Below are 16,204 nucleotides of genomic sequence, written 5' to 3'. Positions count from 1 at the left end.
TTGCTCTGTAACATGGTATGCTGTCAAATGGGTCTTCTGGTCTTCTGTGGAAGCAATCTGGTCTCTGCCTGCCTGCAAGAGGGTCTCTGTCCCTCACCTACCTCATGAAAGAGGGATTTCACTCCTAATTTTTGTGAAGTGCTTTGCAATTATTACCTGACAGATGCCTAAATATGGGCCATGGTTAGTATAATAGAGTAACTAAAATGACCTTTGCAGAGCCATTCTTGCTGTAAAAACCTCTCCTCTTGGTGCGCTCTGTTTTAATGTTCTCATCTTCTTTCCATTTAATTCTCATCTCATACCTTTTGTTTCTTTTCATTGACCCTTCTGCACAACAGTTTTTGAGAAAGCCTTTTTATGTATCTCTCTTTCCCTTCTCTCTCTAATAGATACCATCATCTTTTAAAGAGCAGGCGCTCCCTGCCTCAGCTAAGTACTATCTTGGCAGGCAACTGGGGAGGAGGAGTCTTCTTTAAAAGGCTCTGAAATTGTGTTGTTAAAAAAATATATAAATAAAGCAACAAACCTTTTAATAGGGCTTTGTACAATCATCCCTTTCATTCCCTTATGGCCTTTTATGCTTCTGGCTTTTTTATTATTTAGTGTGCTTCAAAAAAAAATCCAAATGTTTTATGTTAAGCCATTAAGAGTTTATTTGGGTTGAAAATAAATAAATAAATGTGATGCTAGCAGTTGGGACTGTGAGCACATGCACAGGTGCCTGGCAGAGGCAACCTATAGGAGGCATATCAGAAGGCCAGAATAAGCTTCAGTAAAAGACCAGAACAAAAGCATCAGCAGCATTTGTTTCTGGTTAAGTACTTTTGCATGAGCCTCACTACTGGAGTGGTTTACCCAGATTTTATCTATTTCAAATTCACCTCAGTCCCCCAACCCTCTCTACAGAATCACTCCAGACTGTAATTCATGATAATTACATGGAACAGGAGGAAGCATGGGATTTTTTAAGATCTTTTTTTATTTTTTAAACCACCTGATGGGACCGTGTGACTGGTTGGTATCTGACATTGCTCCTGGAGTTATTAGATGCCTAACTGTTTTTTCCATGACCTGCCTGATTTTTTGCGTGTGTGTGTGTATTTTGATTTCTTTTTGAAAGTGATGGGTATATTTTGTGAATAGCCAGAAAAAGCATTTTGTTTCTTTTTTTCTTTCTACCCCCTTCTGTTTTTGTTTGCCAGCTTTGCCTGTAATCCCCAGAGAATTCTGTATCAGGCTGGTGACTGCAGCTAGGTCTCCTCTCTGTGCCTAATTAGTATCAATCTTGCTTCCTCAGTTCCCTGGTGGAGCTATTTGGGAGAAAGGGAAGAGTCTTTGGCATTAAACACGTTATTAGGTTCACAACTTAGCTCCCATGTGACCTATATTTGGCAAATCAACATCAAAACTTAAACTTCCTAACCCTCTTTCTCCATGAGACTGAGGTATATGGCAATTCTTGAAAAGCACATATACAGACTACAGCTGGTCTTCTTAAATTAATAGATTGCAAGAGGTAGGAGGAACTTCTAATCTGGGCCTGACTTCACTGTCTCAGTTTTGAGCCTCATGAATAAAACAACCTGATAATCCTTGTGAAGTTGAATGGAGTCCCTGACAATCCAGACCCCAAAATTTAGGGAACAGGTGTTCATCCCCAGACAGGATCCAAAGGAAGGAAAATGCCAAAGGGCACCCTTCGATGAGTGCCATTTTGTGTGTGGGACATAGAATGTCAGGTTGCAAATGACAAAAAGAGCTTCTGGCACACAGAACCTCAGGTACATCAAAGAACAGAAATCCACAAAACAAAACTAGAGAGCATGAAACTGTCTCTCTAACACAGTGACATCTCCACTTTTTGCTCTCTTGCAACAATGTTGCTTATTTTTATAGAATCATAGAATATCCTGAGTTGGATGGGATGCACAAGGATCACCAAAGTAGAAAAAATCTCTTGGAATTATATGAAGGAGTATGATCTGAACACAATTTTAATTGCTAGATTCCTTTAACTCACATAGTTTGGTAGGGTTTCCTATAAAAGCAAAGTGTACCTTTCAAAATTCTGTTACAGGATCAGGAACAGAGAAGAAAAAGTCATCAGATGCTTGGACTTGGGAGGCTTAATGTTTCATGGGCCTGGCTCTTGTGTACAGCCTTCTGCATGCTGGTTCCGACCTATTCGAAAATGGGTACTGGGGCTCAGAAAAAGCTTAAGAGGTAGACTTAGCTGAGCTTTTCCCAGTCCATAAAAGGGATTATAAACTTTCTGACCTTGGAATGATATGTGAAAATAATCATCTTACTGCATTCTGCAGTGTTTTGGTAGGCTGAGTATGTGTTCCTGAGAAATAGATAATTAAGTGGAAAATTGAGGTTTTTGGGAAAGGGGAAGATTATATGTGTACTTTTCTATAGTACATTACTAATTTTAAAAAGATGACAAGAACTTATACTGTAAACTTGAAATAAAAAAAAAAAAAAAAAATCAGTGGAAAACTTCTTATTGGCTCCAGCACTTTTTAAAATCTAGACTAAAAAGCAATAACAACAGGTGTAGTATCTTCAGTTATTATGGACAAGTGAAGGTTCACTTGACATCTGTAGGTAATTGCTTTTGGAGAATGGTACTGGTCGACAAGGCACAACTCTGAAGAAAAACTGATAGATTGTTGGATACTGAGAAACAATCACATTTGTGTTAAAAATCCTGAGTTACTTCGACAATTTTACTTGTAAGATCATTCACCATTCATATTTTAGAGACATTGTTTTCAAGTTTGCATGAAAGATATATATCTAGGTGTCTTAAGGGTTTGTGTATTTCTAGAAAACCTTTACATTTTAAAAGCTATGCTTGTGTTATCCAGTTATTGGTTGTGGACCATTCAGCTGCTGAAGAATATCAGCAGTTGAATGTGCTTCATGTCATACCTGGAAGGATCCTTACTCCTAGAATATAGATTTGGAAGAACTTAGGTCACAAACCTGTAAAAGTTTATAAAGGTGTAGATCAAGACCCCAAAAAGAAAATTCAGACTTGAGTTTATTTTACAACATAATGTCACTGTGTCTCATATTTTTCTCTCACAAATATACATCACAGGTTTTTTATAATGCCTTTTTAGACCTTTGAAAACACATCAAAAAGTACTTACTAGAGAACTGTTAAGGAAAAAAATCGAGCATGGGAGGGGATGTCTTGGAGATAAGAAGTGAGGATGGTTTGGATTGTGTGGCAAAATAGGATTCCAGTGCTGGTGTGACCGTTAAAGAATGAAACTACAAAGGGATCAATGAGAACAATTATTTATCCTTCCAAACCTGGAAACAGTTGTTTGTCATTTATTGCAAGTATGAGGAAAGGCACTGGAAAATCTTAGTGTGAGTAGGGGCCAGTGGTCAGTACTGGAAGTGCTGGGTCTGTATGGTAATTCTTTTCCTATAGGGAGCTGAAAAAGACATTTCTGCTTCTCTGCCAAGATGTGGCTTTGTGACTAGTGGAGTAAGAGTTTACAAAGAATAGGTAAGTTTAAAATAATAGTTAGACTGCTTTGGTTTTGTTTTGTTTTGTTTTTCTGGGCGTGAAGTAGAGTAAGTCACTGAGTTTCTGTCAGTTTCTTTGATAAGTCTGGAAGATTCTGAACTAATTTCTGCTGCTTAACTGGGTGCCGGGGTTCCAAACCTAGATCCTGCACAAATTCCGTATGTTCCTTTCAGATTCCTTCTGGAAGAAAGTAAAGACTATCATGAAGAAAATCCTGTGCAAGACTATAGCGAATGCACCCAGTAGACTAAGCAAGACTGAAGTTCTTCTTTGACCTGATAAAGTGAATAAAGTGTAATGTTAAGATAGAGAAAGAGTAACACCCGCCTCCTCCTCCTCTGCACACACACACACAACTTGTTTACAAAAGTGCCTTGTAGTGACTGCTGGTGGTGTCACTCCGTCCCATGCCCCAGAGCTATCACCGGGCCTCATGGGAGATGTCACTACAGCACTGGACATGGGACTGTTTGTTCACTCACTTTCTGTGAAGAGAGTTTTGAACTGTGTTTTGAATAGACAGCATTTTCTTTGTGTGGTTGGTAAATAACACAGAGCAAAGTTAGTCAGCAAGTTGCATAGCTTCTGCATTCTGATTCTTTGGAGCCCTTTTGTACCAAGCTTGACAGGATGTTTTTAACAGAATGTGACCTCACTGGGATACCAGAGGTAAGGAAAAAGTTATTGGGGCTGTTGTGGAATATTTTGCACAGAGCTGACAGAAAGTGCTGCTTTAAAATGCCTTTTGGAAAGAAGATGGTCTCATGGTGATCCAGTCAACACCTTGTTCAGTGAAAATCAATGTCTTTCACTCCTTCGTAAGTTATAGGATGTCTTAACAAGATTTTCTATTTCCCACGTACGGAAAAAGAGGCTGATTTGCAAATCTCAGAACAGTTACGTACTTGCTCATTGAGCAAAGGCCCAGTTCTAGTGACAGAACATCAAAATGTTTTCTTTCTAACACAGCACAGAATAAGCAGATCAGATCCAGTTGTTCATCCAAGTCCTAGAAGCAGCAGTGTGAGTATCGGAGCGGTGGCAAACCCAGCAAGACCAGGCAACAGCAACCTTGTGGATACCCATCCTCAGTCACTGGGTGAAGGTAAGAAGGAAAAGTGACACAAAGTAGTATCATTGCTCTCTCCAGGTAGGACCAGGTGCGGGTTTGCATCACGGACAGCGAAGCTGAGGCTGCCGCTTGTCGCGGCGCCTGCGGGCAGAGCAGAGGGGGTGCGGTGCCCCGGGGGCTGCGGGCGCTGCGGGCACCCCCTCTCCTCCCTCTGCTGGCCAGCGCCGGGGCAGCGCGGGGGGACCCGCACCTCCGGGCTGCCCGGGGAGCCCTGACCCGCACCGGCTCTCCAGGGCTTCCCCAGGGTGCTGCTCCTGCTACTGAGCACTGACAGGAGGGAGTGGTGCGAGCTTCAGCTGCCGTAAAAGAAGGGAGAGGAATAAGAGTGTTCCACAAGTCGGAGAAGATGATTTACCAAAAAAAAAAAAAAAAAAAAAAAAAGGATGTCAGATTCAGATATTTATACAGTATAAAATATTATAGATTCATGCTGAACATCTGTTTACATTCAGGATCTAAAGAGGTTTTTATGGAAAATGAAAGAAAAATGCATTATTACACAAAATAGCTTCATGAATAAGAGGGATTTTGCTGTTCTGAAATTGAATTAACAATATGTGATCTGCTTTACTATCTACACCAACAGAACAACAAAACTTCATTGTTTTTGTGGTCAACAATTGTAGAGGTTTTTTCCAGCCAGTATAGGTGACTTGAAAAGTTAAAAAGTTTGTTTGGAGTCGCTGGTGGAGCAGTGAGAGGAAATGTTCTCATGATATGTAAAACTGTTATTCATACTTGAACACTTTCATAAAAAAGAAAACTAAAATTATGCTTTTAAAATTGGAAAGTTTTGGGTTTTGCTGACAACGAAAGTGTTCTTTGGTAAATGAGGATGGAAATGTTTGCTCATTTACTTATGACTAACTAGAGTTGCTTTTTACAGTAAGGAACATAAAGAACTATGTCTTTGTTTTTGCTTGTGATCAGTTAAAAAACGTATAGTTTGAACTTCATTTAGCTGTATGAAAGATGTGGTGAGTGCATCACTCCTCCCAGTAAGACAGGGTGATGACTTTGGTTTGACAAAGCTTTTACAGTGATACTTTTACGTTGCCAAGCCTGTTACAGTACTTTGATCTGTTGGTGTGTGGTCAAAAAAGATGCAAGCTCTGCCCTAATTAAGGCAAATATTTATACTGAAGAACCTTCTAGAGAGAAGCATGTTATGTGAAGCAGAAGTATGTCAAACGGGGATGATTAAAGATGTTAAATTTATATTCACAACTTAGGTATTTGTGTTGCAGCAGTACTTCTGGTCTTCATCATGGGTCAGATGTTTGGAATTGTATAATAAACCCCAAGATTTTATAAAGCAAACGTCTAATGATGATATGAGACCTGAGATAGCAGTTAAATTTAAAAATGTAACAAATTAGTAATAATAAATGTGTTAAGATAGAGTTTTCAGATTGAATATCTATCTACAGCTGTATATGTACTGTGAGGTGGTTTTTAACAGATGATTTTTCATAGTGTCTCATTCACTACAGATAAACTGCCACCAATAGTTGTAAGCTTGATCTTTTCATGACCTTCAGTCAGGGAGATGTTAGCAGGGTGGGATACAATTTACTTCATCCTGGAATTTGAAGAAAAGAGTGCAAAAGTTCAATAAAAGTGGATCGTTTCATATTGATGAAAGCTACAGTGGAGAAACCAGTAGAGGTCAGTGCAGAGTGCTGAAATGGAAGGAGAGTGCCAAGGCTTTGTGCATTTGTGCTCTCTACTTTTGATCTTTAACTTTTCCTTTAAAATAGGGTAAAGGCTTACAGTGGCTTACAGCCAATATTCCTATCCTCTTCGAAAGATAGACTAAACATACTTGTGACAATATGATAATGTCACACTGCTTAAACAGATCAATTTAAGCAACAAAACACATTTTGTTTCATGTTATAGCTTGCAGACAGATGCTGGAAGCCTTATTTGGTGGAAGCATTACTGAAACCAATGTGTAATACTTATTACATACATTGCAGTGATAATACATCGAGTTGATGGCTATGTAGCAAAAAAAAAAAAAGTAGGAGAAAGGATAATTTTTAGGGAACAAGTTTTCAAATATTTGAAGTTAGAGTAACAACAGAATTTTTCTCATTTTTGGTAAAAAGTTTGTAAAATTATCGTTATGTGGTGTTTTAAAAGTCTTTTCTTTGTGTATATACATAGATATGCAGGGGAGTGGGGTGAGGCAAACAGACTCTGTATATAAAGTTGAATTATCTTTTGTTTCACTTTTTAAAGCCATTGTTTGCTTGTGGTTCCCTTTTGTGATTTAAAGCAAGGAAAAGAATCACTGACTATAGTCAGTGCATGAAAAGATCCTTCAATATATATTAGCTGCAAAATCTCCTCTCTGAAAAGGCTTCTATTCAAGCTGCTTTCTGTGAATCTAGAAAGAGCAACCTGCCTGCCCCCATTCTGTTTCCTTACACTTTAACTAAGTACTTAGAAAATGAGCTTGCTATTAAATTGTGATTGTTGAATATCAAGGAATTGCAAAAAAATTATCACCAGATAAAAGGGGTCTTGTTCTACTTTGATTCAAATGCCAACTTACATCTGCTGTCTATGATGTTAGGGGGAAATTTCCCGTACCTTTAAAGAGAGTAGAGCCACACAAACAGTAAATATTCTTGAAAATCCTCTTCACTTGTTCTGCTTACCTTTCATGTCCTTCTTTAAATTGATTATGGAGGCATTGGAAAGAATCCAACACCTTTGAAAATCATACTTTCTTTTCATTTCCTTTATCATGCTCTTAAAAGTGTCATGAGCCAGACAGAGACTCTGCAGCCCTTCCTCACAGGCACTTGTTCTGTGTAGCATGAGTGGGAAGGAAGCTCCAAGGGCTTTAAAGGGAGGATTACAGCAAGGGAGGGATTCCCTGGTAACTGTAGCAGCTATCAGCTGTATAAATTGAGGTGGGAAGGAAAGAGAGATGCTATAAACTGCTGTTGCATATCTGACCTGTGATATGTTTTTGCTGCAATTCTCTGTGTAACATCACATACAGGTCTTCCAATCCATGGGTTTCATGTCAATATCTCCATTTATACATGTAGCATAAAGTGCTGGATTTGTGAAGCCAATGAAGTGCTCGTGTTTGAATCAGCAGAGAGACCAGAATCTCTACAGGCTTGTTTCACCAAATTTTTTTCCCTAGGGCAAAGAAAACTTAGAAATAATCTCATTTCTTTCATAACACAGGATCCCATCTAACATAGTGGCATACAAGTGATAGTATGTCAAATGACAATTTCAAGTAGGAGTCACAATTTTTACCAAAACCTTGCACTCAATTCCTCTCAATTCAGTTCTTCTTTAAAATTGAAGAAACAACTTTAAGTACTGATTTCACTCCTGGATTTGATTGTGTTTTGAAAAAATAGTCTTGAGTCCAAAAGTCGAATCCCCCTTCTCTCCCCACATAAGCTTCTGTCATCCGTAGCATTTTGACAAGCAATATATTCCAGTTGGCTTTTACATATCTCTCTCATTTTTTGTTGGTTAAAAAGGGCGTGAGAAGTTGTGTTTAGCTGAGCCACAGTGGAAGTGCTCGATTACAGTAGCTGATTCTCTTCATTAGTTATTAGTTATTTGTTCCTCCTCAAATGCTTTTCCCACAAATTAGTGCAGAGGTTGAAATTAAGGTACTATTTATAACCCTCAGTGCTCTGGTTTTAGCCAGTCAGTGTTGAAGTCCACAAGTCCAAGTGGACTCTTGATTCAATTAAGTTTGCTTGTTTGTTAAATTTCATTAGCAGCTGGCCTGCTTTTTTTTTTTTGACTTTTTCTTTTCTGTAACATCCTGAATACAAAACCCCAAAATTCAGAGACCAAAATAATGTTGCTGAAAACGTGTAGTTTAGTCAAGTGTAAAGCTATGCTAGAAGTTTGGTGTTCTTATCTGTATGCTGACCAAAGATAGAAGATTGCAACCTAGCAGCTCATGACCAAGAAACAGAAGGTCTATCTTATTGCTGAAGTTCCCAGTCTGTCATAGATCAATGTTTGATATTTTCTTGATTGTGGTATTATTCATACATACAGGTATGGTAATATCATGTTCTCATTTTTTTTCCCCTCCCTTTTGATGTCTTTGATCTATTCTTTTTTTTGCTGCTTTGTAGAAGTTTTACTCTGCAAAGTAGTTGTGCAGAGTAAAATTATCTTGCCACTATACAGCTACATTTTACATTTGTTTAACTCAGGGATGTATTTCTTCATTCTTAGTTCATAAGGGGGTGGGGGTGACTACCAAAATCTTTATGGTACCTGAAATGAAGGTATCTGTCATTCAGATAAAGCTTTGTGTTCTGTTTAGGCAGGTATCAAAGAAAATGTGCGCTTGTGTCCAGCTGGGAGTAGCCCTGATTCAGTGGTGATCAGTGACCAAGATAGCAGTGCTAGTGAAAATCTCCTCATGTAAACAAGGAAACTGTGGCATTTGCACCAGCAATTGAATAAATTCAGGCTCCTTATGGGTAATTACATTATCAATCTGCAGATTGCAAAATAAACTTAAATAAATTAGAGCCAGTAAATTAGAATGATAAATGTAGGCAAATAAACCGTAATTTCAAAAATTCAATACGGAGGAAAAAGATATAGATTTTTCACCCATTTCATGAATAAATGGACAGCCTAAGCAATTGGTGTAATTCTGGGAAATGTAGACATATATCACAAGAAAATGTCAATATTGCAGTTTTGTTTTTGGTGGTTCTATCATTTTACTGAAACATATCTATGGAGGCATCTTTATTTCTAATGTGCTTTAAGAATCAGAAATGGTGATTTTCCCCGATTATATTAGATTGGATCATGTAGCTGGGTTTGGGTGGTTTTCACTTTATCCTGGATTTCTGTTGGGAGTTTGTTACCTGCCCTTTTCACTGTGTATCTCAAATCAATACTAGGCTTTTTTTTTTCATTGCTTCACTTTCTCATATGTCAAGAGCAAACTTCAGATGCCAGTCTCTTGATATTCTTTGACTCCCACTGAAATCCATACAAAGCTGATACAAGTCTTGAGTGTCTCACACATCCTGGGAACAAAAAAAAAAAGCAACCAACTTATGGTGTGTGGTGACCTAGAGCTGAGGAACTGTAGCCTTTATGAACTCAACATTAAATCTGAGGATATGTGGTACTAAGCCTTTCTAGAAACTCTGTAAATCACTCCTCTTTCCTAGAAAATTTCTGTTATTTCTCTTACACTTATGTATTTCTAAGAGTTTAATACTCACACTGCTGTCAACAAAATAAGTGTGAATTCTCTTTTTGTAATACATATTCATGTTTATGTTTACAAGCAAAGTGACTTCAAAAGATATTTATGTTTTTAACAAGTCTCTTCCAAAAATTGAATCCTATATTTCGCTCTACTGTACAGAATAACTCTTCTATCAATACTCTGTAACACATGAAGGTCTTCTGTAGAAGATGATTGTGATTAGTCAATATAGTGCAAGGGGTTATTAAGAATAGGCTTCACAGAATAGAAAATATTCAACAAGTATGCTTACTTTTTCTTTTTCTTACTTTTCCATGCTTTATTTTTCCTTTTTTACTTTGGTGGCCCATCTCAGTTTCAATTTTATGCCCTAGGTTTTCCCAACACTGTAAAAATACAATGAATAACAATGTTATTTGAATATGTTATTTTACTATTCTTTGGGGATTTTATGTTGGCCCAGAAAAAGAAGTACGCTCTTCTGAAAACTTTTAATCTATGTTTATATATATTATATTTTTATCACTACACTCATATTTTAGATCTATATATGTATATGAATCTGTGCAGAACATTTTGAAATTTCTGCAGGGAAATGATACTTAGGAGCTCACTAATATATTTTATGATCTCAACAAGTTAATATGGACATTATTTTTTTCCAGGAATTAAGAGGTTAAACTTAAGAAAACACTTCATTAAAATTAGATGAAATATGGATAAAAGTCTGAAAAAATACTAACTGCAGCTTTAAACAGCATGAAACTGAAACACATTTCCCATGAACTTGACTCACAGAAATATTTTTTCTATTTTTCTCGGAAATAATTTTATTAGTAGTGCTCCTATAGAAGTGTTAATCATGTGATCGCATGTGTCAAAAATATTCCATTTTGCTAGCAGATTTATGCTACTTCAGAGAAAATATATGAGTAAAGATTTTCTGGCAGCTTAATGTTGGTGGTAAAGATGACCATGGAGAATATGAATGTTTATACCTGGTATGCTTATACCCCATTCTCTTATAAAAAAGGGTTCTGGAGTAGCACAGATTGTAATTGTTAACCAGCACAGTAGCATCTGCAATGAGATCACACGGTTGACTGGATTCATGTTTAAGGGGAGCAGGGGATGTCATCTGCTTTGACTTTGCAAGTTTTTTAGCACAGTCTCCCATTACATCCTAATATTGATGCAATGTAATTATGGACTGGGTAGATGGACAGGTACATGAGTAGGAAACAGATGGATCATTGAATTCCAGGGGTAGTGGCTAATGGTTCATACTCCACCTTGTTACCTGAGTTCCTTAGGGGACTGTCCAGAAGCCCACCCTGGTTCAGTAACTTCCTCAGTGGACAGTGAGCTGAACTTTGTATGCTGACTGTGATGAAGGGTAACAAAGCATGGGGTTGTGTCAAAGCAGACTACCAGTAGATCAGAGAAAGTTGTGATTTCCTTATACTTGGTACTAACTAGGGCACATCTAGAACAATGCATCCAGTTCAGGGTACCTCCAATCAAGACAGAACTTGATCAACTAGAGCACATTCAGCGGGGAGCTATCAAGATGGTTGGAGGCAGCAGCATATGTCCTGTGAATAAACTCTGTGAAAGCAGGGCTTGTTTAATCTAGAAAAGAGATACCTGCAAGTAAAAAAAAATCATTTTTAGGCAGAGAACTCCTGAGAAAATAATAGTGTGGCAACTTCTGAAATAATGTTTTCCTTGTCAGTAGATAGTAGCTCCTGCCTCCTAAAGAAGCTCACCATTCATAAGCATCAGGTGAGCTTGGGCTCTTAAGCAGTTCTAATGAAACATTAAACATTGCAAGAGATTTCCTTCACGTTAGGCAGTAATAGTTAAGTAGTAGTTTACTAATTTGTAAGTGTAAAATGTTGTTTTCACATACGCAGTAAAGAAAAATACCAAAAAATTTCATTCTAGATGTAAACCAAAGGCTTATCCAGGTCTTTGAATCTCCTATATCTGCTGGAAGGATTCTTCCTGTAGAGTAGTTCTTGCTATTGTTCATGGAATGTTGTAAATTTACAAAGTACAGCTATTTGCCCAGGGTGTTGAATGCTCTTGCTAGGGAAGTAATGGCCTATGTATTCTAACTGTGCCTTGGTTTGATTTGATGGTGCTTATCCTCTGTTTTTTTTCCCTGAAATTTGATGTGAATATTTTTGCTAAGGAAGAAAGTACTGTGTCAAAGAAATCAAAAGACATCTGACGCATTTTTGCTTGGAAGTGAAAATGGTAGAACAAAGAGAGTGATCAACAGATATTTGTAAGTCTACCTTTTCCTTATGCCAAATCAACATGGCTAACAGTAAGGACTGGGAACTAAAAGTAGAAGGAAAGAAATGAAACCTCTTGTGTCATTGGTAGAAAATACTCTATGTGGGAATGTAGAATACATTGTAATCAATCTTTTACTCTATGGATTTATACTGTGAAAGATATTAGGAAGTGGCCGGGAAGATACCGATATAATTGGTCCTGGAGTTGTGCCAGAATGTTCAATCTGTCCTGTCCAGATGTTGTCCTTTTAGGCCGAGGAAAATACCTCTGCCCAACTCACTTCCTCCTTATTGCAGAAGCAAGCTTGATATTTGCATTGTATATTTGCAAGTTTGGTTTTTAGTCCTGACTCAGGCTGGGCTCATCAAATGCAGGACTACCCAGCAGGCAGCACTGCTCACAGCACTTGCAAAGCTTCTAATAACTATTTTTAGATGTTCTTTTTCACCACTCTGGTTAACTCTTTCCTGCTTTAGCCTTCTCCCAAAAAATAGCCTGCCTCAATTTTATTTTCCCCAGTTATCCCAGATTTGCTGTATCACTTTGCCAGGTCAGTATTTTTGAAACCATTGCTGGTGTGCTCATGGCCTTGCATGGAATTTATGCTACAGTTCCCTGTGCACTGTTGATCTTGCATGACTGCACTCACAAGAAGGTCCCCAGTGACCCCCTTCAACTCTCTGTGAAGTCTGGCCAGTGATTATGTGACTGTCTCTCAGCTGCCTGTGAAATCCAGCCATTCTTCACTGCACTGTCTATATAGCTTATTAGCTTCTCCCTTTGTAATCTCTCAATAGTTTCTCATTTACATTGCATAGATAGTTTTAGCATGTCCTGTTCAGTTGATTTAACTCCAGGTGGAGCAGCCTTGTTGCTTTCCTGAGCCCTAACACCAATAGCATCATCCTTAGTTATTGCTGTTGGTGTACAGCAGCACCAAGGGAGATGAGGAAATAAGGGCTTAGGCACTAATGGCTGGTGATGGATGGTTGAAACCTCTTCAGGTTCCTTCCATACATCCTGGCACAAGAACCCACCTGCCAGGGCTACATGGGAGTCACAGTGTGTGAATGGGAATGGGAGCAAACTCTGCCTAAGTTCTGAGCTAATAGGAAATGAGAAATCTAATATTGTGTGTCTAGGTGTCACCACAGTGGCCATGATAAGTAAGCCTTGTTGGAAGGCTGGATATGGCATCACGTTTCTTAACTCTTGTGGTAGCAATATGAGAGTTGGCAGATTTAATATATGGCAGTGTGAGGTCTCATCTACTCACACTTGCACCAACAGACCTTGTCAATGAGACAGGAATTTTTTTCTTGTCATTCCTGGTCACAGAGGACAGTGGGAGCAGAACAAGTATGCGTAGCTGTAGTCACAGCTGTCATTGCAGCATCAGTGTGGGAATAAACACTTAGAAACTGGATGCTGGAAAAGTCCCTAGCTATAATCCATGGTTAAGCCAGATAACTTCAGGTAGTCAGCTGTTAAATGAGAATGTGCCCTGGTTATGAGACACTGGATCCTGCCATAGCTGTAAGGGAAAACTGAAATATTACAATCCACAGGCCTTCAGAATCACTGTTCATACCTTTTGATTTAAAAAAGAAACCAAAAAACCTTTCTGAAATGATTTATATTTGAGACTCTAGAAAAATGGCATTGATGCTGCCCATTGCTATCTCTTGTACAGACCATACTCCAACCCTTGCTTAACGGGTATGTACCTCTTAAAAATTAAAAACTGTGCAACTTGGGGTTTTTTAACAATGCTTCAATATTTCGGAAATGTCAGTTGATTCATTTCTGTATTATTAGATCTTTACAGTACTCGGCTGCAAGTACAACAAAGAAACAGCATGCATAATCATTTCTGTGATTAGAGTCTGCTGCCCAGTTACAAAAGCTCAGTCCAGAAGGAAAAGACATCCCATCCTATACACCTGCTTATGCAATCTTACAGATATTGCTAGTGCAAAAGCATCAGGTTTCCTTCATTGATTTATGGAGGTCAGATTTCAAGAGCAAAATGAATGAGGCACACTGGGCAATGCTGACTAAGATGGAAAGATAATGCTTATTCTTGTAGCAAAAAAAAGTTGAGGAGATTGGTATCAATAAAACTACTCTTTCTGAAACAACATTGGGGTTGCCACTGGGAATTTCAGTGGGATTATACAGTTGGAATATAATTATAGTCTTGGGTGCCTTTTGTTTCTTTGTTAAATGCTATCCAACACCCCATCAAAGATATAAGAATTTTGTTATAATTTTAAAACTCTCTTGTAAGTCCTGCTGTAGAATTGGCATCATTCCTTTAGTCAGCTGAAAAATTGACCGGTACTTGTGCAAGTTCTACAACTGCATCAAAGAATGGCTGGAAAAAGACGCACTTGGGGTTCTGACTACCACAGGCTTGAGACACAGTTGATTTGGTAGACAAGGCAAAATCTTGAAGGGTCAGTGTTTATTCTAGGATTTATTTCACTTGGAGGAACAATTCTGAAAACCCTTTTTGGGTGATCTGTTCCCATTTAGCTCTGGATATTTGGTTACTAGCCTGTGGTGATTGTGAAAGAAAAAAACTATGGTGAATTAAATGCTACTATAATAAAGCGTGGTGTTTAGCCACCTTTTTGTACAAAATCTGCAGATATATAGAATATGTATTAAAGATACTTCAGTATGAGAAATCAATGTCATGTGCAAGTGTTATGTAAAATGATTAAAAAGCAGAAATTCTTTGTTTTTTAGAACTTTAAAACATGCAACTTTCTGTTTATCTGGACTATGAGAGAGAGAAGCACACTGTCCTCCTTTTTATTAAGCTTTTTATTATGGCAACATTCCTCAAACAAAATATACCTGGAGTCAAACATTTCATCTCCAAAGGCAAAACACATTCTATTCTCAACATACTAGCATGAAGGACTGAATCTTACTTTAAATTATTTGTTTTTTGCCAAAATATCTGGTAGATCTACTTAACTGGTTAAAAAGTGATCCTGAATGCTCAAAGTACTTTTGTGAAACAAAATGTATGTTATGCATGTACAATGACAGCGGGAAAGGAAGAAGCAGAGATTGCCAAGGACATTCTGAGAACATTTATTGATTGGAAACAAATCAGTGAATTTTTTTTGTTTTGTTTTGTTTTGTTTTGCTGGATTTTTTTTTTCTTCTCCATATTACACGAAGTGGTCTCTGTCTGGGTGTAATTTTTACTTTTTAGTGCCATCTGCACCTGTGGCCTTTGGACTTAATGTTTATGACAGATGGACTGGACTGTGTTTGCACCATTTAGTGTATAATCCTTCTGTATGTATCTATGCCATGCTAGGCGGTGGCACTGACCCAATGGGCATATTTATTAGTGCAGACTTCCTGTCTGCTTCCATTGTTCTGTTGCAGTGTCCTTTGAGCCTAATGGACCTTGCTTTGTGCTGGGCCCACCTACAAAATATTGTTTCTGATTCGTGCCAGATTATCTATTGCAGACTCTGAATTTTTTTTTCTCTAACACATTTGCCAACTAGAACGCTTAAAATGGATCAATTCCATATTGTAAATGCTCTTCCTCTCCTCTCAGCCTGCAAGCTTCATTTTTGAACAAGCTTGCTAGTTTTGTTTGCTGGTACCAAGATACTTGATAAAAACAGGGGAAGCATTTCTACTGAAAAATGTCACCTCTCACTACCTGAGCTCCTGTTCTACTGGAAGCAGAAGCTGTTCCCAGTAAGGCAATGGCCCCTGTACAAGAGGGTGCAATAAGAATAACCTTGGCTGCAGCAGCTTGCTGGCTGGCCCATGGCCTGCAGCCTGGAGCTGGGTGGCACATCCCATCCCTGCTGACTTCATCGGCACTGTGTGATGTGGGAAAAAGGATGGGCTACTATCAAACAAGAAATGTTGCCTTCTGGATCTGAACAGCAAAACAAATGCAACACTTGGGAACTTGCAGTTTTTTAAG

The 16,204-nt window shown here is 38.3% G+C and overlaps 1 protein-coding gene across 5 annotated transcripts in view; it reads left to right on the top strand.

Annotated features, from left to right (window-relative positions):
• The first annotated feature begins 4,033 nt into the window (after positions 1 to 4,033).
• The window catches only part of ST18 (ST18 C2H2C-type zinc finger transcription factor), a 169,028-nt gene continuing 156,857 nt past the window's right edge, over positions 4,034 to 16,204 (top strand). Inside the window, exons 1-2 of one of the 5 annotated variants that reach the window (XM_032125093.1) lie at positions 4,034 to 4,222; positions 4,523 to 4,658. In XM_032125093.1, coding sequence (XP_031980984.1) covers positions 4,184 to 4,222; positions 4,523 to 4,658 — 175 coding nt within the window. In that variant the 5' untranslated portion in view covers positions 4,034 to 4,183. Of the gene's footprint in view, positions 4,223 to 4,256; positions 4,372 to 4,522; positions 4,659 to 16,204 lie in introns of those variants that run through there. The other 4 variants (XM_032125109.1, XM_032125117.1, XM_032125082.1 and 1 more) reach the window with 4 other exon arrangements.

This window comes from Corvus moneduloides, chromosome 1 (assembly GCF_009650955.1).
Source record: "Corvus moneduloides isolate bCorMon1 chromosome 1, bCorMon1.pri, whole genome shotgun sequence".
Taxonomy (NCBI): domain Eukaryota; kingdom Metazoa; phylum Chordata; class Aves; order Passeriformes; family Corvidae; genus Corvus; species Corvus moneduloides.
This window is presented reverse-complemented; position numbering and strand designations above follow the sequence as displayed.